This window comes from Peromyscus leucopus, chromosome 3, assembly GCF_004664715.2.
Source record: "Peromyscus leucopus breed LL Stock chromosome 3, UCI_PerLeu_2.1, whole genome shotgun sequence".
Taxonomy (NCBI): Eukaryota; Metazoa; Chordata; class Mammalia; order Rodentia; family Cricetidae; genus Peromyscus; species Peromyscus leucopus.
This window is the reverse complement of record NC_051065.1, coordinates 140927907-140955411: the sequence shown is the minus strand read 5'-3', so window position 1 is coordinate 140955411 and position 27505 is coordinate 140927907. Positions and strand designations below refer to the sequence as shown.

At 37.2% G+C, this 27505-nt stretch overlaps 1 protein-coding gene across 2 annotated transcripts; it reads right to left on the bottom strand.

Annotated features, from left to right (window-relative positions):
• Positions 1-2662: 2662 nt before the first annotated feature.
• Positions 2663-27262, bottom strand: LOC114685855 (T-cell surface glycoprotein YE1/48-like). 2 transcript variants are annotated; one of them, XM_037204067.1, is made up of 8 exons: positions 27083-27262; positions 24702-24868; positions 22579-22638; positions 21466-21687; positions 19383-19525; positions 17580-17683; positions 14970-15041; positions 3027-3111 (listed from the first exon to the last, which is right to left on the bottom strand). In XM_037204067.1, the coding sequence occupies exons 2-7, from the start codon at positions 24814-24816 to the stop codon at positions 14978-14980; spliced, it is 708 nt and encodes a 235-aa protein (XP_037059962.1). In that variant the 5' UTR covers positions 24817-24868; positions 27083-27262; the 3' UTR covers positions 3027-3111; positions 14970-14977. The 2 variants fall into 2 exon arrangements, with proteins under 2 accessions (XP_037059961.1, XP_037059962.1); XM_037204066.1 differs by lacking the exon at positions 14970-15041 and having other exon boundaries at positions 2663-3111.
• Between the last annotated feature and the right edge of the window lie 243 nt (positions 27263-27505).

Here is a 27505-nt window from a genome sequence, read left to right as displayed (position 1 = left end):
AAATGCTTAACCAGACCAAATGCTTAACCAGCCAAATGCTTCTAGCTTCTGGTCCTCATGCCTTATATAGCTTTCTGCTTTCTACCACCACTCCCTGGGATTAAAGGCTCACTTTCTGGGATTAAAGGCGCGAGTCACCATGCTTGGCTGTATCCTTGAACAGATGGATTTCTGCCTCTGGAATGCTAGGATTAAAGGTGTGTGCTACCATTGCCTCTCCTAAGTATCTAGTGGCTTTTCTGTTCTTTGACCCCAGATAAGTTTATTAGGGTAGACAATATTTTGAGGAACCCAAGACCACCACACTTGGAGTTCACTGAACTGTTTTTTTTTCCTGTTCTCAGTGACAGTCACATTGAACACATCTCTTTTCTCTGCTTTTCACTATACTTGTCTCTTTAATAAGCCTTCAAGAAACATGAATACCACCAATGATGGTTTAAATGAGAAGTATCCTATAAATTTCAGATATTTGAATACTTGGTTCCAAGTTGGTGGCTATTTGGGGAAGATTAGGAGGTATAGTCTTCCTGGATGAAACATGTCACAGGGGGTAGGCTATGAGGTTTCAAAATATTTCACTACATTTAGAGTTAGCTTGCTCTCCTTCCTGTATGTGATTTGAGATGTAAGCTCTCAGTTATTTCTTCCACCATGTCTTTGTTATACAAACGTAGGAGGAATGAGTGGAAAAGATACTCCAAGCAAACAGAACTAAAAAACAAGATAGCGTACCTATTCTAATATCTGACAAAATAGACTTCAAACCAAAACTAGTGAGAAGCAGCAGGGGAGGTCATTTCATACTCACTAAAGGAAAATTCCATCAGGAGGATATTCCAATAAACATTTGCTGGTGTCATAAAAAGAATTTTGAAGCCGGGCGGCGGTGGTGTACGCCTTTAATCCCAGCACTTGGGAGGCAGAGGCAGATGGATCTCTGTGAGTTCGAGGCCAGCGTGGTCTCCAAAGCGAGTTCCAGGAAAGGCACAAAGCTACACAGAGAAACCCTGTCTCAAAAAACCAAAAAAAAAAAAAAAAAAAAAAAAAAAGAATTTTTAAGTGCTCCCCCTCTGTGCTTCAAGCTTAGGGACACCCAGTTTTCTCATGAGAAGAATACAAAATTTTTTAAAGGTATGTCCTTATGATTTCCTAAATTTTCTCAGTGTCCATCATGTCTTCCTCTTCATCTCTGACTTTATTAATTTCAATCCTATCAGTATATTTTAGTTAATTTGACCAAAGGTTTGTCAATTTTATGAATATTTTCAGTGAACCAACTCCAGGGCCAATATCCAAAGGTAGCTGACCAACACAACTAGACTCAATGGGTTCTAAAAAAGAAAAAGAGAAAGAAAAACAGGGAGTTGAGTGGGTATGGAGGTGGAGTGAACTGGAAGGAACTGAACCAAGGGAAGTTAATATGATTTTAAAAATGGCATGAAATTATCAAAGAATTAATAAAAAATAATATTTTAAAAAGAAAAAGTTGTTGGTTAATGTTAAAAACATGGTAAGCAAAAAGAAAGCAGATACAAAGTTGTAATGGGAATAGAACCAACTTACTGTGTAAGGCTATAGCTTGGGGCAAGAAAGGACTGAGAGGAGATGGAAATGTTCTACTTGGATTTAATGGAGGATAGGTAGTATACTTATGAAAGTCCATATTTTTCAGCTGGACATGGTGTTGCATGTCTTTAACCCCAGCACTTGGGGGGCAAAAGTAAGTGTATCTCCATGAGTTAGAGGTCAATCTTGTCGATATAACAAAATTTAGCGTGGCCAAGGCTAGTATATATATCTTTAATCTCAGTACTCAGGTGGCAGAGGCAGGCAAATCTCTGAGTGCCAGGCCTGCCTGCTGTAAAGAGAGAATTCTGGGACAGACAGGGTAACACCGAGAAACCCTGTCTTGGAAAAAAGAAAGAAACAAACAAAAAAAAAAAACCAAAAAAAAAAAAAAAAAACTACCACCACCAGAAAATATAAAAAATTCTTCAAGACTAAAGAACACAACAATGACATCAGCACTGAATGCATGTGAACCTGAACATGGATGAAATACCTAGAGTGGCATTATCCAGTCAGTAGATGAATACATGGATCCTAGATTAGATTAAATTACTGTACCAATACTAGATGTCTTAAGTTTGATTACTTGGGTACAGTTGTATAAGATAAAGTGATGTCCCTGGAAAATACTTAGGAAATTTTTGGCCCCAATTTTTAGTTTGTTTGGTTCTTTGACACAGGCTCTCACTGTATTAATTTTTTTCAGCAATCTTGTCTTAGCCTCCTAAGTGATAAGATGTAGGGTAAGCCACTACATCTAGCCAACTTCAATTATTACCACCATTTCTTTAAGGCCTCAACTTATCATAGATGGTTTAAAGAAGGATGGGATAAACTGATACCTTGCATAAAATGTATTCAGTAGTTCCTTGAACTATAGTTGCAAATGTTCACCAAATTTTAAATTAAATTTTATGGGCAAGTGGAATGTTTATAACAATGAAGAAAACTTCTACATGAAACAAAACACAAAAAAAATAGAACAGCAATCAACTAACAACTAAGAAATTGAAGCTTATAACTACACTGTAGTTCTTAATTGTGCTTTCAATTGAGATGATTTATCCTATTGATATTGAAATATTCAGGCTGTTCTTTAGGGTTCTTTATTTAGTTCTATGAGTGTTTAAGTAAACAGAAAGAGCAGATTCTTCAGAGCTTGTGGCAAAGGGTGTCCATGCAGCAGAGAAGATGTGTTCTGTGTCTTCCAGGAAGAAAGATTGCCTCTGCTATGCCAAGTCAGATTTCAGAGAATATTTTCAAACTCTTCCAGCTCATCTCTCTGTTTGCAGAGAGAACCAAGTCCTGGGATCAAAACACTTGTTCATAAGGAGTCACAAATTATTATAGGAAACAAATGATGATCAGCACATTCCATTTTGTCTTTAGCTCTTGCTGCAGTATGAATCAGCGAAATTATCCAGTCTCTTCTCACAGATACAGGGGTAGAATTGATCACAGTTATCATTATCTAGTCTTACTCTAGATAAAAATGCACATGTTCCAGTATTAAGATCGAATTCCGCTGTGTTCAAGTCACTAAAGTACAAAAACAATAGGCAATTACTTAATTTTGAACATTCACTGAAATGTCATGATTTTAAAATTTCTGTTTGCCAAAATATACAGAATATGTAACTATTAATCATAAGTTAATCACTAAAATGTTTTTTATTCTCTAAGCTCATTAAAAAGAAATGATCTCTTGATCATACCCAAAATCCTCATTTTATTCCAAACTTGCAATTTTTGATCAGCAGGTAAAACTGATTTTTAATATTTCCAAGGAATTATTTTATCCTAAACCTTCTTTCCCACTTATATTTTGTCAATAAATGTGCAAGGTAATAAACAAATATGTGTAGCACACGGAACGAGGTTTCATATGCTTGCGTTTAAGGAGAGAGGGAAGATTTGGAGTACAGGCACAGATGAAGGTTTGTAACTCATATTTTGGTCTTATTTTCCCTTTCTTCTTCCCCTACCTCATAGCTAATAGGTCTTTTCTTAATCATGGTAATCTACTGCATTCCCTGTATGCAACACAACTATGATTTCTACAGGATTGTATTTTAGAAGCCATAACTACCCTTCTGTGAAAAAAAATTAAATGCAAAATAAAAACATATTAAAAAATTTTAAAACAGAGCAAACTAGTACATAAGCTAAAACAGAAGGACTATTACTTCCAGTTTAACCTGAGCTATGTAGCAAAACCAGAAATAAAAATAATTAATTAATAATTAAAATCATCCTGTAAAAACTGACAGAAGTCAGATTCCTGCTCAGGCTGAGGTGTTAGCAGATGCTGGAAAAAAAATCTCAAATGGTCAGAGAAGAACTGTAGTTAGTTTTACCCCTAATGGATGGAGGAAGCCGACTACAGAATGAATTCAAAATGGAGATCCTCAATAATAAATCCAGCCTGGCATAGTTGAACACAATTATAGTTCCAGTATTTTGGAGATGAAGGTAGGAGAATGACAGTTCAAGACATAGGAATTTGAGGCACACATCAATACGTAAGGAGTTTGAAGCTAGTGTGGAATAATAAGACTCTGACAAAGAAAAACAGAAAGAGAATGAAACCCACTCACAGTACATGGAACTGAGAATTCAAAGGAATCAATTTTTAGCAAAATAAATCATGTTCTTTGAATCATGGATTTAAGATGAAGAGAAATGGAATATTCAAATTTACCATAGGAATTTAGAAGAAAAAAAGGTAAATGAAATCAAGTGGCTTTTGGGACACAGATAGACAAGGTTAGACACATTAGGAATAGAATATACATTAGACAGCCATGAGACATGCTCATGGGTACAGTCAGGAAATCATGTGTATATATTTAATGTGTAAATGGAAGAAATGACACAGAAGATATCAACTGTTAACAAAAGATATTTACTAAAAAGAAAAATGTATGCTTACACAGTGACTTGTACACAAATTGGCATGATAGCTTTCATAATTGCATTTACTCATAATTGTCAAAACTTAGAGGCACACCATATGTTCACAAATGGAAAAATATTGTGGTATATTTGTGTAATACAAAAGTGATTTATAACAAAAAGAATGAATCAAAGGTTTGTGAATGCTAAGAGCCATGCCATTATACAACAGATAGCAACTGATAGTTCAAGTGTTAACACACCAGATGAATAATTTTCTAATGGAAGAACCCTGTTCAAGCAAAGCTAATGGTGCCACAAACTGAATACTATTACTTCTGTCTGTAATGTTACATATGCAAAAACAGTGGTATCTCCTTAATACCTGCACTGTAATGAGTAATCTCATGTGTTGTATATATTTAATCTCATGATTATATCTCAATCTTATGGGCACATATAGCTGTATAATTTTAATGACTTGAAATAATACCAGGATATTTTTCATAACTCAGACTCCATAGGAAAGTAACAGTATTCTCAGCTGCAAAAACAGATTTTTTTAACTGATTTTAAACCTTAGAGCAAATTCAAAATGAACTAGTTGCCCCTGCAAAATAGGCACAAGGACAAATTCCCAAGTGATTGTTGAACTAAAATCAAGCACAAAGCAACTTTAGTACATATAATTCTCTCAGCAATTGACTCTCTGAACATACTTCCAACCTCATTTTATGACAAGACTCAAGGTTCAGCCATTGAATTGTTTATTGTTTAAGTCCTGAATTTCAGTGTCACTTCCTGTTGGGAAATATTGACCACTCAGCCTATGTGCCTCCTGCCTGCTCACCAAGGAGATTGGCTGACAGCCAAGAATTGCCACTCACTGGCTGGCTGGTCAATGTGACATTACTAGCCTGAAAGAAACCATGATTCTCATATGTTATTGAATGACTCTGACCCTCATAATATAGCTCATATATTTGTTCAGAATTTTCTTCACAGAGAGAACTGCTGTTATGTAGAGGAGTTGTGAGAGAAAGCTATAAGAGAGAGCTGTGTGGACAGGAAGATGAGTAGTTATGAAGATGAGAGAGCTGTGTAGAGAGATGGAGCAATATCTGTATAAAGATGTGTGTAGGAGATATGTGAAAGAGAGATGTGTAGAAGAGGGATGAATGTAGAGTGAGGAAGTCAGGGAAGAATCATAAAGAGCAGGAACACAATCTCATGCTTGCCATTGGCGATGACAGAAGAGCAGCAGATGGCAATTTACTTCAGGGGGCTTGGCCATCAGGAAACAAAACCTTGATGGGTGGATTTCAGATAGAAAAGACCACGAGACCGCAGACCCCAGAATGTCTTTTACTTCTGCTGGACCTTCACATGTTGGCTACTGCCATGTTCCTCTGGTATCTGGCATGGTATGAATGGGCATGGGGAGATTCCCACTTCCCTTAATGCAGTATGATCATCTCTTGGAAATATCCCATTCTACTGGGCATTTTTACCTGAGGATTATTATGGAGATGATATCCTCCTAAACTGCACTGTTTAACTGAAGTAATGATTTTATACAATAATAGTGTTAGTTTGAATGGAATTTGATGATTGCAGGTCTTTAATAAATATAGGAAGACATTATGATGGAGATTATTTTAGTGGAAAAATTAACATAGGTAAAGGAAGGATAAAATGTTGCTTGCCCCTGCCTCTGATAAAGCAGGGGCTACAGAAAATAAGAAATAAAACAAGAAATTTCACACAGCCAAAACACATGAGTTTCAATTGAGGAGCCATATGGACTGTGGCTAAGGTTAATATTAAGTAAAAAAAAATTGAGTCCCAGTAGCCCAGATAACTTAAATTCTTTTCATCTTAATGTAGAGAGATGGTTCACAGGTTTCAGTCTGCATCATAGCTGAAACAAAGCCTTAAAATAACTTCAGGTTAAAGGAGGATGTTTTGATAATAGCTTTGAAATGAAAAACCCTAGAAAACAATCTAAAGTTCACAAGGATACATAGCTAACTTAGTGATTAAAAAACAAAGCAGCCCAATTATTACTAGCTGAAGTACTTTCCTTGCTAGGCTTGATTTTGATCAAAGATGTTAGATAATTCCTTGTATACATTTCTACCTGCAATCTCCTGATTTAAAAAAAAAAAAAAAAAAAAAAAAAAAAAAAACTATTGATGAGTGAATATGTACCCTAAATATTTAAAGTAGGGCTAACTAATTGTTTTCCATATGTAAAAGCTTAGGTTTTTGATTCTTTTAAAACTTCTTAAAAGATTATCTTTTAATATAAGTAATAAAAGTGATTGATTCTTTCTCTGTATCCACAATATGCAGCCTGCCAGCAAAAAAAAAAAAAAAAACTGGCTGAGAAAAATGCCATGGTTGCTCCTATCCTGTTAATCTATAACTAGTTACTTAGATGTAAATGTATGTGAGTTCTTGGGATGACTTTGTTTTAATCGTGTAAGGGAGATGAAAAACTTTTTTTCCTGTATTCAATATAATCATTTATTTGAAAAATAGAATGTATCCTGCTGTAGAATTCTTTCGTGTGTTGTGAATATGTTTTATTACCATTAGTTAATAAAGAAGATGCAGAGATAAAGGGAGAAGAGGGCAGAGTCTAGCAGAAGCCAGTGAACTGCCCAAGAAACAAGATGTGAGGTACCAGTAAATCACCAGCCTCGTGGTAATACATAGGTTAGCAGAAATGGGTTAAGATGTAAGAGCTAGCTAGTAGTAAGCATGAGCTATAGACCAAATAGTTTGTAATTATATTAAGCTTCTGAATGGGTATTCAGGAACAGGCAGGCAGGAGAGATTAATCTGTCTACATTTGGTGCCCAGGTGTTTGGCAAGTTTTTCTGCATAATACCTGAGAGAGCTTTAAAAAAGAGAGATTCTAAAACAGAGCCAGGAGCACTTTCCTAGTTCATGTCTCTCAATACAGGCCGAGGGACAGAACTGTATCCCCTGGCCATCGTGGGCCTCAGCTGAACATGGTGGACTCCCGCAGTCTCTCACGGGCTGAGGTCTAAAGAAGCTGCTTCAGCTGCTGCCTGCAGGCTTGAGAGCACAGCTGCATGATACTTAATACTGCTTCCAGAGTTGGGACAATAAATGTGGCTCCCACCGGTACCTCTGCTATGAAGCTAGGTACTCGGAGAACAAAAGAATGGAACAGAATCAGCCACCAAAGTTGCTGCTTTGGACCTAGTGATTAGCAGTTTAAAGTAGTGGCCAGAAAAGGATTACAGATATGCAATGAAGACAAATTCAGATGAAAAAATCTCTAAATGTGTCACAGTATGTTCAAAAAATATTTTAAAGGTATCTTGACTTCAAACTTTGGGTCTAAGAACACATTGCTTTGGGAAAGAGGCTCTGCTTTTGCTTCTACAGGAAGCAAGAGGGTGTGGATTCGTTTCAGGTTAAGATGGACCAGATTTAATCAAGGGAGGCCTCCTGAACCTTGACACATGGTATATATCAGCGAAGGTTATAGCTGATCTTCCCAGAACTTGACCATTATCTCAAATTTTCTCAAGGTTCTCGTAAGATTACCAGTGCCCCCAATCAGCAGGAAGTAGTATAGAAAACTATGTCCTAATTCCCAAAATATTGTTTATGAATGTTTATTTTCATTGAAAGGGGGTTTGTTATAAATAGATAATGGTCATGGTCAGTCTCTCTCTAAAGAAAAAGGGGGTCTATGGTATAGAAATGATGAGAAAAAGGTAGATTATTGAATCTACTTTAATCCAAAAAAATAACTGTTAATCTCAAAATACTTTACATTGGTATGGATTTTGGTTTATTGATAAAAATATAAGGTCAATTTTGTTGTACTTTATGTATATTTCCACTCTTGTTTAAGGTATTATGTTTATACAACTCATTTAAAAAGGTAATATATAGCTAAAAATGCAAATTAGTAGTCATCTATAATAGTCAAACTTATAGTCATATCAGTTAGGTTTTCTAGATATGCAGAGATATATTTCAAATAGGTAGAGTAATCTTTAAACACTTCAAAGACCTACAAAATATGACATTTAAAGTGTTTTAAGAAATTAGACTTTTCTGGACATTGAGACATATCTCCTCCTGGCAGTACCAGTTACTTCAAAAAGGATGATGAGCATCAAAGAAACTCCTTATGGAGTTTGCTTTCAATGTAGCAAAGGCTAGCCATTTAGGCAAGAAACTGCTTTTGTCTGGACTGCTTTACAATTTGTTGTATAAACTGAACAGGCAGAAACTATACGAAAGGGACCACTGAACTTTGCCAAAACAAGGCAGGATGGTCCTTCAGGTTCCAGCTTCACGGAAGAAACTACAGACATTGTGCAAGACACAGAGGAAAGCGACTGATGAACTTTGCCAATATAGGCAGGATAGACCTTCAAATTTTCTGCTTCATTGAAATATCTGCCAGATACTATGGGCCTATAGTATGAGGATGAATGCCCCAACATTGCACAAGAACTTTGGGTGACTGTTCAGTCAGCCAGGTGTCTCTGTTTTATCTAAAATTTCGGAAGTTGCTTGCAGTATACTTTCTGTTTACTCTGGTAAATATCCTCTGGAGTCTTTGATGGAGTTGAAGACAAGATAGTTGTAATTATAATTTTTCTTAGTTATGATAAGAGGTAGATTAGAGGTGGAACTTTAGAGTCATTAAAATAAGATATATGATAGAGTATTTTCTTTAATTTTTGCCAAATACAAATAGACTAGATATTGTTACTGTAATTCATGCTTGATAACTGTTTTGTTATATGTAATTTTCCTATATTAAAGTTAAAACCTTCCTTTTGATTAGGCAGAAAAGGGGAAATGCTGTAGGATGTCTTTCCATATGCTGTGAATATATGTTGTTCCCATTGGATGATAAATCAATAGTCAGGCAGAATACAGCTAGGCTAGAAATACAAACTGAATACAGGGAGAAAGGAGGGTAGAGCTGAAGCAGATGCCAGCCAGCCACTGGAGGAGCAAGATGTGCTAGAACACACGAAATAGTAAATATTTGCCATGAGACACGTGGCGAAATATAGATCAATAGAAATAGGTTAATTTAAGTTGTAAGAGCTAGTTAAAAATAAGCCTGAGCAATAGGCCAAACAGTTTGTAATTAATATTAAGCCTCTGACTAGTTATTCAGGAACAGGCAGGCAGGAGAAAGATGTCCATCTACAGTAACCACATTGTAATTTTTATATTGCCTGGAAGATTTTGTTGGGGTATATAAGCTGTAGAGGAAATATAAAATCATAGAATACAGAACAGAGAACCCAGAATAAAGAAAAAAGAAGATGAAAACTATCAAGAGAGTGTGTGAATGTCTTTCTCTTTACCCCTCAGATTAAAAAAAAAAAGTTGAATTTTGCCTACTCTGTGGATTTCTTTGAATATCTACACTGCTGGAAGTTGAACCCCAGGTAGTGGTAGATGTATATATCACAGAGGAATGCATCTTACTGGCCTGCTACCCCAAATTTGCTTAGCCTACATTCTTATAGTCCCCAAGACTACCAGCCTAGCAGTGATATCACCTTCAATGGCCTGGGACCTCCCATATCAGTCACTTATTAAGAAAATGACATACAGGTTTGCCTACAACCAGATGTTTGTTATTGAGGCACTTTTATCACTTGAGGTTCCCTCTTCTCAGAGGAATCTAGCTTTTGTCAACTTGACATAAAACTAATTTGAAGAATGGTGCTTGCAAAGGTATACAAATTTGTGAAAACTCATTTATCATGACTTACAGTGGGTGCATTTTATCACATGCGCACTCTAACTTCAAGGCTTGATTTTTTTAAAATATAATTGTCAACAGATTGAACGAAAGAAAGAGAGAAGGAAAGAAACAAAGAAAGAAAAAAGTTAGGAAGAAAGAAGAAATGAAGGAGGAAAGGAAAGAAGGAAGGAATGAAGAAAGGAAAGGAAAAGAAAGAATGAAATAAAGAGAGAAAGAAAGAAAGAAAGAAAGAAAGAAAGAAAGAAAGAAAGAAAGAAAGAAAGAAAGAAAGAAAGAAAGAAAGAAAGAAAAAAAGGAAGAAAACAATCACCAGTCAAATCATTTCAGAACTAAGGACATTACACGTGAATGCACTGCATGATACTGAATACAAAGAAATATCAACAGTGACATGATCCAGAAAACTGACAAAGGTGACTAATAAGACTATGGATTATTGATTAAAACATATTAATAAATCATCGACGTTTATTTAGTTTAATTGTTTCAGTATGATGTAAAAGAATTTGCTTGTCCTTACAAAATATTTGTGGATGGCTTATTATTATTATTATTGTTATTATTATTATTATTATTATTGTTGTTGTTATTATTATCAATACCATTATTGCTATTGGCTTCATGAGACAGAATCTTACTCTGTAGCACACAATGACCTCAAACATACTATGTAGCCTAAGGCCACCCTCAAACTCATTTACCTATGAGATTATAAGTCTTAACCAAACCAAACTAGTGGGAACTCATGAGCTATGGACCCATAACTGTGGAGCCTCTATGAGACTGGACTAGGCCCTCTGCATAGGCAAGACAGTTGTATAACTTGATCTGCTTAAGAGGCCCCCTGGCAGTGGGATCAGGATCCATCCCTAGGGCATAAGTGGGTTTTTGGAGCCCACTCCCTATGGTGAGAGAGCTTACACAGCCTTGGACCAGGGGAACAGGCTTGGACCTGCCTCAACTGAGTGTATCAGGCTCTGCTGACTCTCCATGGGAGGCCTTGCCTTGGATGACCTGGGAATGGGGGTTGAAATGGGGGGAAAACAGGGGTGGGAGAAGGGAGGGGAGGAGATATGTGGTTGGTATGAAAAATGAATAGAAATTTCTTAATAAAAAAGAAAAGAAAAGATGATTATAAGTTTTGAACTTTCACATTCATCTGGCCTCACTGAATATTACTGTATCTACAGTTTCAACTCATCATCAAATGAATCAAAGAGAGAGAGAGAATGAGAATACATATGAATTGTGGAAGTTTGTATGAGTGTCTTAAATTAGTCTGGAAATTATTCACTAAGTCTGAAATTATTATTATTATTTTTTTGGTTTTTTTTGAGACAGGGTTTCTCTGTGTAGCTTTGTGCCTTGCCTGGAACTCGCTTTGGAGACCAGGCTGGCCTCGAACTCACAGAGATCCTCCTGGCTTTGCCTCCCGAGTGAAATTATTTTTTGCAGCAAATAAATGCATTCTAAAGATGATAAATTCTTCTACATATAAAAAGTGTCAACCAGTAGCTAATCAACTAACAAACAAACAAAAATCCACAACTGCACCCTAGTGCTTAACTGTGCTGTCAACGCCATGGATGTTGGAACGGTTTCTTCTAGTGATGAAGAAATATGTGTGTTATTTTTTAGAGTTCTGTATTAAGTTCCATGTGTCATTCAGGTAAAAAAGAGAGTGATTCCTTAGGGCCCTGGACCAAAGGCATCCATTCTACAGACACAAGCTGCTGTGTTGTGCAAGGAAGGAAAATGGCTTCTGCTCTGTTAAGTCAGATTTCAGAAGAATGTTTCTTCCCTTTCCAGCTCATCACCCTATTTGCACAGCAGACTGAGACCTGTGGTTAAAACATTTGGTTGTTACGTAGTCACAAATCACCACAGGAAACCAACAAAGATGACCACATTCCATTTTTAACTTTCCTATGCACTGCACACTGAATGAGATAATTTATCCACTTTCTGTTCTCAGATACAGGAGTGAGTTCTAACACAGTCATCATCATCTACACCTGTTGAACTGACACATGCACTGTCTCCTGTCTTACGTGGTGATCCCATTACTGTCAAATCACTATTAAGTGAAAAATATAATGGGAAATTATTTAAATTCAAACCTTATATTGATTCAGACCAAAGTATCCAAAACAAGATTTATTTACCAAAATGTACAGAATATGGCATTAATCATAAGAATATCAATAAAAGATTTCCATTTCTCTAAATGCATACAGTTTGTCTTGGGCCAATGACATGGCTCAGTGGGTGAAGGCCATTGGCACCAGACCAGGCAACCAGAGTTCAGACCTCAAATCTCACACAATAGGAGAGAAGTGATGCTTTCAACGCTCCTCTCACTGTACCTGTGCTGTGACCTGTGTGTCACAGTACATGTGAATACATGCACAAAAATAAATGGAATAAAATGAAAAATAAAAATGGTCTTTTGATCACAACTCAGGTTCTTATCTACTTCACACTGTTAACTTTTTTTTGTGAGCAAGTTAAATTAATTTTGAGTATTTCCATGGAACAATTTTACACTAAAATGTTTTCCTCTGATATTTTTTTTTACAATAAGACAGTTTAAAAAGAAGAAATAAATGCATGTGGCATACAGGACAAGGTCTTATATGCACACATTTTGAGAAGAAAGAGACATTTGTAGAATAGTCATAGAAGAGCGTTATTAAATGTTGTTTTGGTTGATTTTTCTCTTTCCTCCCCCTCCTCAGAGCTATTGGGACTTCCTTGAAACATGGTGATCATCTGACTTCCCTGTGTGCAACACAACTACCATCTCTGATGGATGATGAATACTAAATCCTCAACTAACTTCCTGTGAAAGATAATTCAAAATGTTAAATAAAAACTAGAACACAATACCGGGAGGTGGGGGCACATGCCTTTAATCCCAGCCCTTGGGCGGCAGAGGCAGGTGGATCTCGGTGAGTTCAAGGCCAACCTGGTTTACAGAGAGAGTTCCAGGACAGCCAAGACTACACAGAGAAACCCTATTGAAAAATCCAAAGGGAAAAAAAAAAAAAAGAAAGATGATACATGACTGTAACCTAGCACTGGGGAGGCTGATTTAGAGGACTATAAACCAGAATAGAGTGGCTATGGAGCAAGACCCTGATCAACTAAAACTGAATTCAGTTCATTTATGAACAGGCAGAAAGTAGATTCCTATACAGTCTGAGGCTTCAGTAAATCTAAGACTCCCAAAACATCATTAAACATGACAGCCAATCTTTCTACCCATAGGCAGGGTAAAATAATTAGTGACTCTTCAGAAAATGATCATTCAAACACCAAATAATGAATCCAGGTGTATAAGGATTTCAAGGCCAGTTAGGGAAATACAGTGAGTTTGACCCAAACTAGCCTAATGAGACTCTTTGTCAAAGAATACCAGACAGAGAATGAAATCCACCCAACTCCATGGGACTAAAACGGCAAAGGAATAAAACTTTAACAAAAGATCGCCTTCATTTAACATTGAATTTAAGCCTGGTAGAAATAGCGGATTTAGATTTACAATAGGAAGATAAATGAAGCTAAGTGGCCCATGGATCATATAAAAAACAGGTAAGGTACAGCAGGAATGATTATATCCATTAGTCAGCCATAAGATATGATTATGGTACAATCAGTAAAACATGTGTGTTGAACATGGGCAAAGAGGAAAAGACACGGGATACAGTAACTATTCACAAGATACACATGGAGCACATATTCTGCATCATGAGCTCTTGACTTTCCCTCCATGGTGATGCCTTCCTGGACTTCTACCAAGAAACACAAGCTTACAGTTTCTCACTAGGTTCATTAGAAGCTGACATTATAAGCAGATGTACAAGCTTCTGTGTCTTCCCACTGGAGAAAATACTTGTGGTGGCCACAGAAACCTTCTGACCACTGGACTTCCTGACAGAAGCCTCATGTTTAGGTCCAGTAGTCATACCATAATCAGGGAACAGTTCTGTAACATAGACAAGGTCTACAAAGATCACTTAATCTGGATGCAGACATGCTTTCACTGCTAGAACCTGACTCTAAATATTACCACATGCTCATATCACTCTGTTTGGTGCTGTAAGATACAAACAAATTCATTAACTCTGTGGTCTTCACAATGGCAAACACCAAAAATTCTAGTGCTTGGGAGGTAGATGCAAAGGAGCAGAGCTAGCCTGTATGAAATGATACTTCCTTTAGAAAAAAACAAATTAATAACAATAGTGATAATCTGTATGATTTGTACATATTAATACATTATGTAAGGTCTTCTGTCATCTGGACACCTCTGTGACAGTCCAGCTACCTCTGTGACAGTCGAGCCATCTCTGTGACAGCCTACTTGAGAATTCCCTTGGATAAAAGAGAAATTTATCTTTCTGCAGATTTGGAACCTAACTGTCCACACTGGCAGGACCACGTTTAAATAGAAGTGAGCCAGACCTGCCATGTTCTCAGGCACCAAATGAAAGGTTCCTGAGAAAGTTACCACTGTTGATGCCTCAGATAGTTTTTATATCGGCTGAAGAAGAAATTCACAGAATACCACAAAGAAAATGTCATAATGAACAAAATCCAGCAGGAACAGTACATTAAGCCCACAAAAGTACAGACAATAGGATTACCAACTAACACATGTAAAATAAGTACGGTTGATACTTTTAATGGAATAAAAGATAGTCACACCTACCTGTAGTCTCAGCACTTGAGAGATGGAAATACAAGGATCAAGAGTACAAGACCAGCCTGGGGACACAAATCTCTTTCAAAACAACAACAAAACAATAAAAATTAAATTTATTTTTAAATAATTATAAAAGTCAACTTGAAATGTAACTAGCTAAAAAAGTTTTTAAAGGACAAACACAGAATTATTAGGGGATTTTTTTAAAATTTGTATTTCTAAAAAAATCAATAATCAGGAAAAATGATGAATATGTGATATGAAGGCAGAAAAGGGGTTCTGAGGATTAAAGGATAAAGTTGGATGAGTACTGGAAAATAATGGACAGGAGAGAATAAAGGAAGGATCAACCAAAACTAAGGATGTATAAAAGGCCTATGGAGACCCACTAGCTGACCTACACAAAACAGACTCTTTGTGTGTGTGTGTATGTGGTTTGGGAACTTTTGTGTGTTGCTTTTTTCTTTATTTTAGGCAATTTTTGTCTTGCTGGATTTTTTTTTTAGTTTGATTTTATTTTCCTTTTTTGTTTTGGGGGGAGAGAGAGAAAAATAACACAAATATGAGTGCATAGGAAGGGAGGAGGGGAGGAACTGGGTATTAAGGAGGAGAGGAAAACCTGATCAAAATATATTCTATGGAAACATAATTTAAAAATATCAAAATATAATTTAAAAAAGAGTTAGATCCACAGAAAATATTAGCTATTAAGTGAAAATCAAAGTGCAAGGCAAAGGATACCTCCAAAGGAATTACTGGTCAGTGAGGCCACAGATGCCTCCCAACAACCTGGCTGCTGCTGTGCCCTTGGTTTTCCACCATAACTACATGGAAACACCCTATTTCTGAAGACACCACACATTTGGTGTCAGAACACAGAGAAATCAATCTCAAACCAATGAGGAAATATCTTCCCTTAGGCTATCTTTCAATTGGTCAGAAGGTCCTGTGCAGGTTACTAGGGGAGTGCCTTAGCTACGGTTTTTACTGCTGTGAAAAGACACTATGACCTCAGCAACTCTTGTAGAGAAAACATCTAATTGGGGTGCCTCCCTTACAGTTTCAGAGCTTCAGTCCATTATCATCATGGTGGGGAACATGGCAGTGTGCAGGCAGACTTGGTGCTGGCTACCTCTTGGTATGCAGGCTACAGGAATTCTGCTGACACACTCAGCGGTCTCCATAGCATAGGAAACCTCAAAGCCCACTCCCACAGTGACATGTTTCTTCTAGTACACTCCCACAGTGACATATTTCCTCCAATAAGACCTCACCCACTCCAACAAAGCCACACCTACTAATAGTTCCACTCCCTATGAGACTATGTGGGCCAATTACATTCACAGTTCCAAAGGGAGAAAAGATTTGAATGGTCTTACTCAGCACTGGACCCAGCATGCCACAATACTGACCTACTGGGCAATATGTCATGTTTGATATTCTCATCCAAATCAAAAGCCCACAATTGCAGAGGTCATGGGCTCTAGTATGGAACCTACTACTATCATTTTGCAAAGTGGTCACATGATCAAGTTTCATTTTTAATATTTATGTTTATGGCCCGGACCTGCATTGCTCCCAACCTCCATCAGAGAAGTTTCTTTGGCAGTGGTCAGTGGTCATTGCAGAGAAGCAGAACTGGTCAAAGTGCTTAGGAGAAGAGAGTACGTGCTCAGCCATACAGGGGTCGTCTTCATAAACCTCTTTCCCCAAAAACTACCACTACCATGCAGGAAATAGGAAGGAAGAGGAAACAGAAAGGATGTAAGAACCAGAGAAGGAAAAAGTACTGTGAAAAGCATGTTCTGGACATGACAAAATTCCTGCACAGATGAGGAGGCATATACTACCACGTAAGGAAGGACTATTGTTAGGTGATGGCAGCTGGAAAAGGGAGATTCACTCTTTTGGGGGGGGGGTGGCCACCGGTATGTATCCTTGCTCCAGTGGATGCCCTACCATGCACCTAGGGACAGCAGCAAATAAGGAAACAAGAGTTAGAGAGGCACATGTTAAACAGAAGCAGAGGAAGCTTGGGGGTTTAGGGAAGGATATGATCATATTTTATTTTATGTTTATGAGATATATTCAAGAAAAAGGAATATTTTAATAAAGATAATCAATGAATAGTTTTCTACCAGAGTATAAATTAACATAAAACTTGGAGTCTACAATATGACATCTTGAAATGGAAGGTAGATATACATATATACATATAGATATGCAAAAATATTCTTATATTTATAAATAAGAAGCAATTTATATAAATTAACTCCTGAAACAAATGAAATGAATGTTTCAAATATTCATACTTATACTACCTATCAGGATGATCTAGTCACTTTCAAATGATCTTAAGCTGTTGATTTGCTTGTGTTCTCTGCATCTTAGAACACACAATCCTTAGCTGTGTTCATTATTTCATCACTAGCAGTCAGTTTCTAAACTGTTCCTCTTCCCTGTCTAATGCTTGCTCAAACACTGTCTGATGCATCTTATCCTTAGCTGTTAGTTCCATTGACAAAGAGAAAAGCATTGTGAAATGAGAGAAAAGCCTTTGCACACAATCCTCCCAATTCTGCACCAAGTTAGAGTGTGAGAACTTGGGAAACTCACAGTTTAGATGGGCCACCGTCACTCCATTGCCATTTCCTTGTTCTTGTGTCATATGATAACCCAATCCAATAACTGTTTGGCTTAATTTGGAGCTGAAGGAACTTCTGTAAGAGAAAAAAAAAAGAACTCATCTGATGATAAAATTTCCCTGTGGCTGGTAAAAAAAGAACATAACAGGTCCCTGCTATCCTTTCCTTCAGTGCTTCCTTCCCTCCAAGATCTTTTTTTTTTTTTTTTGGTTTTTCGAGACAGGGTTTCTCTGTGTAGCTTTGCGCCTTTCCTGGGACTCACTTGGTAGCCCAGGCTGGCCTCGAACTCACAGAGATCCGCCTGCCTCTGCCTCCCGAGTGCTGGGATTAAAGGCATGTGCCACCACCGCCCGGCCCAAGCTCATTTTTAAAGTGATTTCCCACGAGTAGCTCATTTATGTCAAAACCAATGTCAGTTATGTAAGTTATTTAAAACCTCAGGTGTCTAGGGATACTAGGTTCATGAAATGATTTATGTCTTTACACCAAGTCTCACTATATAACCAAGGTTGACCCTGAATTCACAATATTACTGCTGTGACTCCTATAAACCAGCACACTGCATACATGGCTCATTAAATAATATCTGACACTCTATGAAATTATTCAAATGTGCATTCCCAAAGACCACAGAGGCATGTGGGAAGTGTTCATATGGTAAGTAACACACTGTCTTAATAGCAAATTCATTAAGATGAAAAGTACTGTGTGAAAAGCTGTGCATTAAGTTCCATGCTCCAGAGAGGAAGCCATTCTGAAGTTCAGACCTGGAAGTGACAGAAATTGAGGAGGAAAGGGACAGATATTTGGAAAACCTTAATGCCTTACATGAGACATGCCAGTGGCATGATGTCTACTTAAATTTTTGAACATATCTTAAAATATGGGTTTAAATTTAATTATAAATTTAATTATGATTAATATATCAAATGGCAAATCACATTATTTGACATTAAAAATTATTTGTTGTAATTTTTATACATGTATTAAATTGGTGTACAAATTTTGTAAAATGTTCTAAATGACAAAGTTTTCAAGCTGATCCTGCAAGCATTTCTCTAGAAAAATATTGTCTTCATATTGGAAGAGATTTTGTTAGGAATAATTTAAATAGAAAATGTCCACATCTTGGCACCTTTTTTTCATTTAATTACTCATTTCTAAAAATAGACATCTTTAAAAAAAACAAAAAAATAGTATGAAGTAAAGTTTATGGAGAGTTTCGCTGACAATCACATTGGAGCTACCTGGTAAAACTACTTGGTTCCATGGTTCTCATATAATTTCCATTTTGAAACTTGCCCCAGATGTGAGTTACTTTCTCTATTGTCATCCAATTACTCATCTCAGGCATTCTTACATGTGGGTTCCAAAGAGCAAGCCCTAGACCAAGATGTCACTGGGTGTAGCTATGGAGATACATAACTGTCACTCACAGGATGTACTGTACCAAAGGTTTAGCTTATTTTGGGAAAACATGCTCCTCTGAGGGACTCTCTTGCAGACTCCTGAGAAAGAGAGGAGATTACAAAGACATGGCTGTTTCTTTAATGAGTCTTCTCATAACAGACCCTGTGTCCTGACACTAAGCCAGGAGCAGGAAGGAGTAGCCTAGGATACTCTTACTGCAGTTTTTGCTCACATTACAGGCAAACCATGTATAACACTTAGAGGTCTCTCTTTCAATAGACCTGCCTGGGCTCAGTATCTCACTATCCAAGGGTTAGAGACAGAGTCTAAGAGAAGAAATTGACATGTTAATAGTCTACTGTACCAGTTCATCATCATCATCTATCTTCAAAAGGGATAAGCTGCAGTCCCGGCAGGTCTTTGCACATCCACTCCAGCGTTTATTGTCCATGATGAAATAATAACATTTTATGCCACAGCAGAACCAGTGTCCTTCAACACGTTTGCCTATAACAGAGAAGGTAGGTGGTGAAAATTCTTAATTTCTAATATTCTGTTATTAGATCACTGTTTTAATTAAACATCAATAACTAAGTAAAATTTTAGAGCTCTAAGAAATTTAAATTCCAGAATGTTAAGAGACCCCTTTACACCCATGGGTGTTTTTTATAGCAGTAGATATATAGAAACAAATGATGTGTCCACTGTGGATAAATCAGTAGAAAAAATGGGGCACATGCATACAAAGAAATACTATTTATCCTTTAAATTGGGCTGGGCAAGAAGACTTATGCCTATAACCTGAGCACTACACAGAGTGAGACAGGAGGATCACCACCAGTTTGAGGCCAGCCTAGGCTAAGTAGTGACTTCCATGTCAACCTTGGCTATAAAGTAGATTCTAAGACAGCCTGGGCTACAGATTGAAACCATGTCTCACACCTAAACACCTTAAAAGAGAGATGCTCAACCAAATGACGTACATGGATGAACTAGAGGATGGAGTGCAAAGTGAAAAAGTCAGGCCCAGGAGCATAGTTTATGGCTCAACTCAGATGAGGTTTTAACACAGCCCAACTCTAAGAAGGAGAGGCTTGTGAGAGCTGGAGTATGGGGAACAAACACTTGCTGCACAGAGGCAGTTACAAGGATGACTGAATTCTAGACCTGCAGTAATGCACTGTGGTCCCAGTTCATCCTTACATACTGTGCACTTAAGGTTGTGCTGTGGTCCGTGTTAGATGTTCTTGCCTTAAGAGCAATAAGAGACACATGAGAGAGCTTTTGAAGGTGTTAGTCTACTCTCCTGATTATGTCGATGCCTTCAGTGATATGCCCACATACCCAAACATGTCAAGTTAAATACATTAAAATGTGTGCTATTTGTGTAGCAATAATACCTCAATATGATTATTTTGTTTAGTGAAGGACTGAGGATGGCCATGCTCTAATATCAAACTTTATCTACAACCTTTGTTTTCCTGTGAAGAGGTATCATTGTGTAGCTCAGGCTACCCTGGAATTTGCTGAACTGTCCAGATTGTCATTAAAATTATAATCCTCTTGTCTCAGCCTCCTAAGGACAGGGACTACAGCAATATGTTACTATTAACAGCAGATAAAGTTATTTTTAAAAATGCGATATAATATTTTTCATGGGTCTGAAATATTTCAAAAATTTTTGGCACTTTTTTCTATCATATTTTATAACATAGCAATTTGAAAGATATTATTATTCCTTACATAGTAATGATTTTTAATCCCTACCATGGTGTAGCGAGATCATATGCAAAAGCTCTTCGTAAACTCTAAATTCTGAAAGTAATATTTAATAATGAATGATAAACTGGGTCAATTAAAGTTAACCAGTCACAATACAAGGTAAGAAAGATTCCTTGTAAAGCTTGATATTTTCATCTTTCTGGCCTCATTCACTATGTCACTGACAGTTACACAAGTGTGGACACCGTTTTGAAGTTCCATAATGTGCTGCAGTGAGCTTCACTGTGGTCACAAACAGGCCAACTCTCTCATACCAAGGCAGAAGGAAAATGCACACACACACACACACACACATACACACACACACACACAATCATTTTATGACTGCATCCATATAAATTCTCTGAGTCCATTTCAGCCTGTCAGCAGCAAAGCTGGAGATTCAACCTTGCCCACGGAAAAAAAGAACCTGAATTGTGAGCTATGCTGACTTACAATTACATCCTCTTAGAGCAGTAGAAGCCAGAACAGCCACTGAGTTTCTAGAGGCTATAAGATTCTCCAAATTCAAACACGGATATCTGGAGTTCCATGCCCCTCCATGAGATAACAAAACCCCAAGCCATTAACTCCAAGCATTTTAAGCTGCTAATTGGACTTCAAATCTTCTGGGGAGGAAACATTAGAGAATAAAGCATTTTTTTTATTCAAGATCCTCTCCTTACCTCTGTGCTGTTTGGAATCTAAAACAAATTTACTTTCCTGGTAGCATCTGTTCAGTGTTCTGTTGAGTGTGTCCAGATCATGTTTGAGGGCATTGTAATCTATAGACTTTTTTTTCAACATTTCTTCCATTAAGTAGTTGTCATTTTGCATGGTGTTGTTCTCTTGATGGGGATTTTTTAGAGTTCTCTGCAATTTATATATTTCTTGACTACACTGAAAAACTAAAATTAGTAACATATATAACTCAAAAATGCTCATAAAGAGTAAATATTTAATTTAAAAGTAGAGAAAAAGCTTTATATTAACAACTAACACAGATCATTACTTTAATTGCTATTTTGGCACTTAAAAAGTAACACTTCAATTAACTCACTATAAGAATTAAAACATTAAATTCTCTCTATTGGCAACTTCAGTGTAAAGTCTATGATATAGTTAAATGATATTTTGATGGAAACACCATATGATCTGATTAATTCATTGTTTTCAAAGCACAACACTAACAAATAAATACTTAAGTAAAATATTCAGAAAAACCTAACACAACATGAAAATCTGAACCAAGAAACATGAAATAACAGTACAGTTAACATTGGAGAATATGAACTACCCAAAGGAGGAAGATAATAATATGCAGACATGCAGCTGTGTTACAGCCCAGTGGTTTTCTGTAAGGATGTTTATTAAAGATAAAACTGAAGCTCCAGAACTATTTCTGTGTACAGATTCAGTCTTTCCACTTAATCATGTCCTCAATATGAGCTGGGGATAAATCCACAAAATGACATAATTCATTTTGTACAGCTGTTTCTTACAGCATGTATATGTCAGATTCATAATCACCTGAGCTCCAAAAACCGGAATATCAACAACATATCTATTATCAGATGGAACATGATCATGAGTAAGACAGAAATAGACAGTCAAAGGCAGCCCCAGTCACTGTAATGTCCAAGAGTTCAAGGGTCCAGGGGGAAACACAAAACTTAGAAATTACAGCCCACCCGGAATGTCACCTGGTGACAGACAAAATAATGGACAAATATGATCTTTGTGGCATAACTAGTGTCTATTGGCATTATCTAGGCAAATAATGTATTTGAATTACTCACTGTATATCAGCCAAATTGAGATTGCCATCATCAGAAGTAAGCAGAGGATCCCGAGACCCACTGCAACGAAATGTGAGGAGATTGAGCATTCCTAAAGATATCAAAATCATCACCAGGAACATCCCATGGTCCACCACCACCCATAACCTGGGGTATCATATGAAACAAAGGGATGATACCTCTAATGTTTCAAATAAACTTCCAGAATACAAACCAATTCCTACACCTAAGGCTTGGGGAACATCTCTGAAGAGAAGAAAAGATTGTAGAATACATAGACTCAGGACATCTGCAAGACAGGGAAGCTGAACGCAGGCAATCTCAAGAATCTCATAGCCTAAGCAAGATACACCCAAACCACAACACCAGAGGACATGCCAATATGGACATGGAAAATCTCCACATGACCTGACTCCTAGATGAAGAACTATAGGCAACTGATGGCAGGTGAGAGAGAAAAAAAATCTCTCCTAAGAATGAGCCCATAAGTGAATATCTAATACCAAGTGGTCAGTTCTAAAACATACTCATGTGAACAACACTAAATGGAATCACAGATTGCATATATACACACATACAAACATGTAACTAATAATGAAATAGAGAGGAAACAACACAAATCATACATTAAAGTAGGAGGGTTAAGAGGTACTGGAAGGGTAACAGAGTTAAGGGGGAACAGAATAGGATAATAATGGATTTAAAATTATATACAATACAAAAGTCTTAATAAAGTCCATTATTTTATATAATTAATAAAGTATAATAAATTGTAAAATGAAAACTTTATGTTTTAGATTTCTGGATGACATACACCCATCTGTTTATAGCCTATGTATGGAAGCAGTTCTTTAGGACTTCACAAAATTTCTGCCCATTCAGCCTTGAACTCTCAGCCTCACAGATAGCTGAAATAACAGTCTTGAGATGCCTCATCCAGGTTCACTGAGTTTCAAAAGTTCATCTTACAAAGCACTGAAGGGATAAGCAAGATGCAGATAGGAAACTCCAAATTGCAATTAGCAGCCCACCAAGAGATCTCAATTCAGCATGAGGAGGAAGGAAAGATCAAGCAATGGGCTTGAGAGACTGGGAGCCACTAGGAATATTCTGAACTCTATAAGGCTCCATCCTTGAAGACTTCCTAGGAGTCAGCTCTTTTCTTGTCCATCAATTCTGTTTTTCTCAGGAAAATAAGATATTTATCCTTGTGCATTTGAGGTCTTGAGTTCTAGAGTACCACATCTGATTATCACCATACTAATGTAGCAAAAGTGTTCAGTTTAGAGTTTAAATGTGACAATATTTGAAGGGCAAGAGAAGTAGAGAGCAAAAAATTTCCATTCCCCTCTGACCTGGCTGTTGTTGCTGATGGTTGGCATTGAAGTTTGAAGAAATACTTGGAATATCCTATTTTAGTAAGAGCTTCTTTTTTTGTTTGCTTGTTTTTTGTTTTTCTTTCTTTCGTTTGGTTTTTCGAGATAGGGTGTTTCTATGTAGTTTTGGTACCTGTCCTGGATCTCCCTCTGTAGACCAGGCTGGCCTGGAACTCACAGAGATCTGCCTAACTCTGCTGGGATTAAAAGTGTGCTCCACTGATGCATGGTCGAGAGCTTTGTTTTTAACACATACTTTGCATGTTTTTAACATTTTATTCCATTAGAAAATTCAGTGTTTCTTCAGACTATGGCTTCTTCTTTCTAAAGGCCAGATATTTTAAACCATATTTTGTTAAAAATAACTGAAACCTGATGGTTTCTCAAATTTATACAAAAAGTATTCAAGTCAGGCAAGGTGGCTCACAACTGTAATCCTATAACTTGAGAGGATGTGCTAGAGGAATCAAGGATTCTCGATTTGCTACATAACACGGTCAGGACTGGTCCTGGCTACTGGAGACCCTGGCTCAAACAAACAACAACAATAATAATAAAAAACTAACACACAGCAAAAGGATAAACAAATTAAATTGTTGATTTTTCCTGTCTCAAAGGTTATTTTTAAAAAAGGTTTTAAGCCTTTACTTCTCACTGTGATCACCTATTACCAGCTGACCATCAATAGTAAAGCTAGGACCATCTTCAATGACTGGTGTGTACAGCAAGTCGGAGGAGAGCATTCACCTTTGTGGCCAACCTCTCTGGAACCTTGAGTCTCATTAGGCTTGATTGGATTCTGTGACTCTGAAGAAGACTCAAAAGCTCTTGAGTTCAAATAAATCACCTCCTGATTGCTCATCTTGACAGGAAGCAATGAAGGTTTGAATTAAAACCTTGTCATGGGATGATGTCTAGGTAAAGAAAAAATTAAAATGTCCAAGTTTAGAACATTCTAGAATTTGATGCTGGGGCAGGGTAGAAGTTTATTAACTTCTTTAAAGATCTGAATTCTTTAAAGAGGGTGGATGATGGCTGACTTCCACAAGATGTAAAAATCCTTTTTTTTTTCCATTTTCATGTATGTGTACTTTTATTTCTTTTTTTCTTTATTAAGAAATTTTCTACTCACTGTAGCAAGAATCTTAAAGAATCTTATCAATAAAATCAAACCCGGAGCCAAGTATTGGGGTGAAATGCTGGAAGATCAGAGAGACAGAACAAGCCACAACTACCTCACCTCACCGGATGCTCAGCTGGTTTTGTTTCCTCAGACTGGAGGCCTCTGAGTCCTCATCCAGAATGTCTCAGCTGAATTGCTGCTCAAAAGCCTGAATGCTTAACCAGCCAAATCCTTCTAGTTTCTGGTCCTCACGCCTTATATACCTTTCTGCTTTCTGCCATCACTCCCTGGGATTAAAGTCACCATGCTTGTCTGTATCCTTGAACGAATGGATTTCTGCCTCTGGAATGCTAGGATTAAAGGCATGTGCTACCACTGCCTATCCTCATGTTTAATATTGTGGCTGCTCTGTCTCTCACCCCAGATAAGTTTATTAGGGTGCACAATATTTTGGGAAACACAATACCACCACAACTCACTCCACATACTATCCAAAGATCCCCCCTCCTCCTTCCTCCCATCCCCAGCCCTCTTTCCCAAGCTACCTGGCATCCCCACCTCCCCCAAATCTAGGTCTCCCATGGGGAGTCAGCAGAGCCCAGTACACCAAGATCATGATGGGAGGATGTTCAGAGATGACTGGCCATACTAGTGGAAGCCCATGAACTGTGGACTGGTGGCTGTGGAGCCCCCATGGGACTGGACTAGGCCATCTGGATACAGAAGATGGTTGTTTGGCTTGAACTCTTTGGGGGCCACCCAGGCAGGGGGATCAGAATTTGTCCTTGGTCTATGGGCAGACTGCCTAGGCTCAGTGAAAAACCGTTTTAACTAGTGGTCACAGCAATGATTGTTGGGATGTATGGGAAACCGCCTTGAATTGTCAAATAAAGGACTGGGTAGTGACATGCTTCACAAAACTGTTGCCACCTAAGTAACTGACATAATTTAAAACTATTATTAACATACCAAAAATTAAAAGCTTGGTTAAAACCAAGTCTCTTTGCTTTTAAAGCTTTTGTAAATGTGATACACGCATGAATATAAAATGATCTTGTCATTTTTTGACCACATTTACAAAGTGTATGCCAGAAACAATGTCCAAAGGATTATATGAAAGGAATACTACAGGAAATTAAAATTTCAGGGTCTAGATGTGATAATAAAAGTCTCCTGAGTAAAAACCAAAACACCTGTATTCATAATCACAAATGATCCCATGGACATGAACATTCCACAAGGAACAGTATAGTGCATGATCTTACTCTTGGACCCTATATAAAAGTAAAATTTTTCTACAGTGGTACATGTCTTTTTTTCCCCCTGCACTTGGGAGTCAGAGGCAGGAGGATCTCTAAGGCCAGAACATCTAGATATTGATTTTCCAAATAACCAGGACTACAGAAAGGGATTTTGTCTCAAAATTTAGAACGAATGAAAATTTGTCAGTAGGCATCATAAATACTCAAATTATTCATTCTTAGGGTAACAATGAACCCACAAATTATTAAATCATAACTACTTATGATTTACTTTGCTTCTTCCATTAAATATTATTTGAAGGGACAACCAATAAATACGTAATATTAAAAAAACTTGATGTACTCAATTCATTTCTAGTATATCTTAACACATCATAATTAATGAAAATTTCAAAATTCATTTACAATTTCCCCAATTCTCTAAAAATAAAATGGTTTCCTATTATAAAATTGTACATCATGCATAAAAAACTATGCAAACCACTTGAACTAATTACAAAGTAAAGAATTCTACTAGTCACTCTTTAGAACACAGACAACAAAAATTGTAGCACAATAAGAGAAAATACCTTTCCTGAAGTTAACTCCAATGGTCACAGAACAACTTAAAACAGTTCTAATATGACCAACTGTATTTCCTATGTATGTGACTGTCGTGCAGGCCATTTTAACTGAATGGCATTTCTCTCAAATAAGTAAGATTATATGGTAGAGATATCTGAAGGAATCAAAGTAGCTGTTACCTATTCCCCAGTCAGGTGGTGATGCAGGTGGAGGGAACTGAGGATGAAGAACAAATTGTCCTTTGCAGCTCTGTATCCCCTCAGAGGCTCCAAATAAAACACGGAAGAGTGAGTCTTCTGCATGGTACTTCAGCTCTTAAAGTTCTGCCCCTTTGCTTTACCAAAGTGAGAAGAGGAAATTGTATGTTGAGAGCTGATACTGAAAGATAGGAAATGTGAGCTATGCATTCCTGCATATGAAATGATCCCACTTCACACGCAGCAGAATCATGTCTGTAATCAGTATTTGATGACTCAAAGGATGAAGGAAAATACATTTTGAGAAAACCCTGCCAGGATCTTCAGCTAAAATGTAATCTAATTAGAAGAAGCCATTGGTTAGAAGAGATGACTGGAACAGCTCTGTATAAGAGGAGGGTGTAT

What these genes read in the sequence shown, in the direction of transcription:
- LOC114685855 (XM_037204066.1), bottom strand. Translation starts at nt 24,816, where the DNA reads ATGAGCAATCAGGAGGTGATTTATTTGAACTCAAGAGCTTTTGAGTCT. An exon ending in CTCAATTTGGCTGATATACA is followed by an intron (nt 21,688 to 22,578) that starts GTGAGTAATTCA and finishes TACTAATTTTAG; the next exon opens with TTTTTCAGTGTAGTCAAGAA. An exon ending in TAGATGATGATGATGAACTG is followed by an intron (nt 17,684 to 19,382) that starts GTACAGTAGACT and finishes TTTCTCTTACAG; the next exon opens with AAGTTCCTTCAGCTCCAAAT.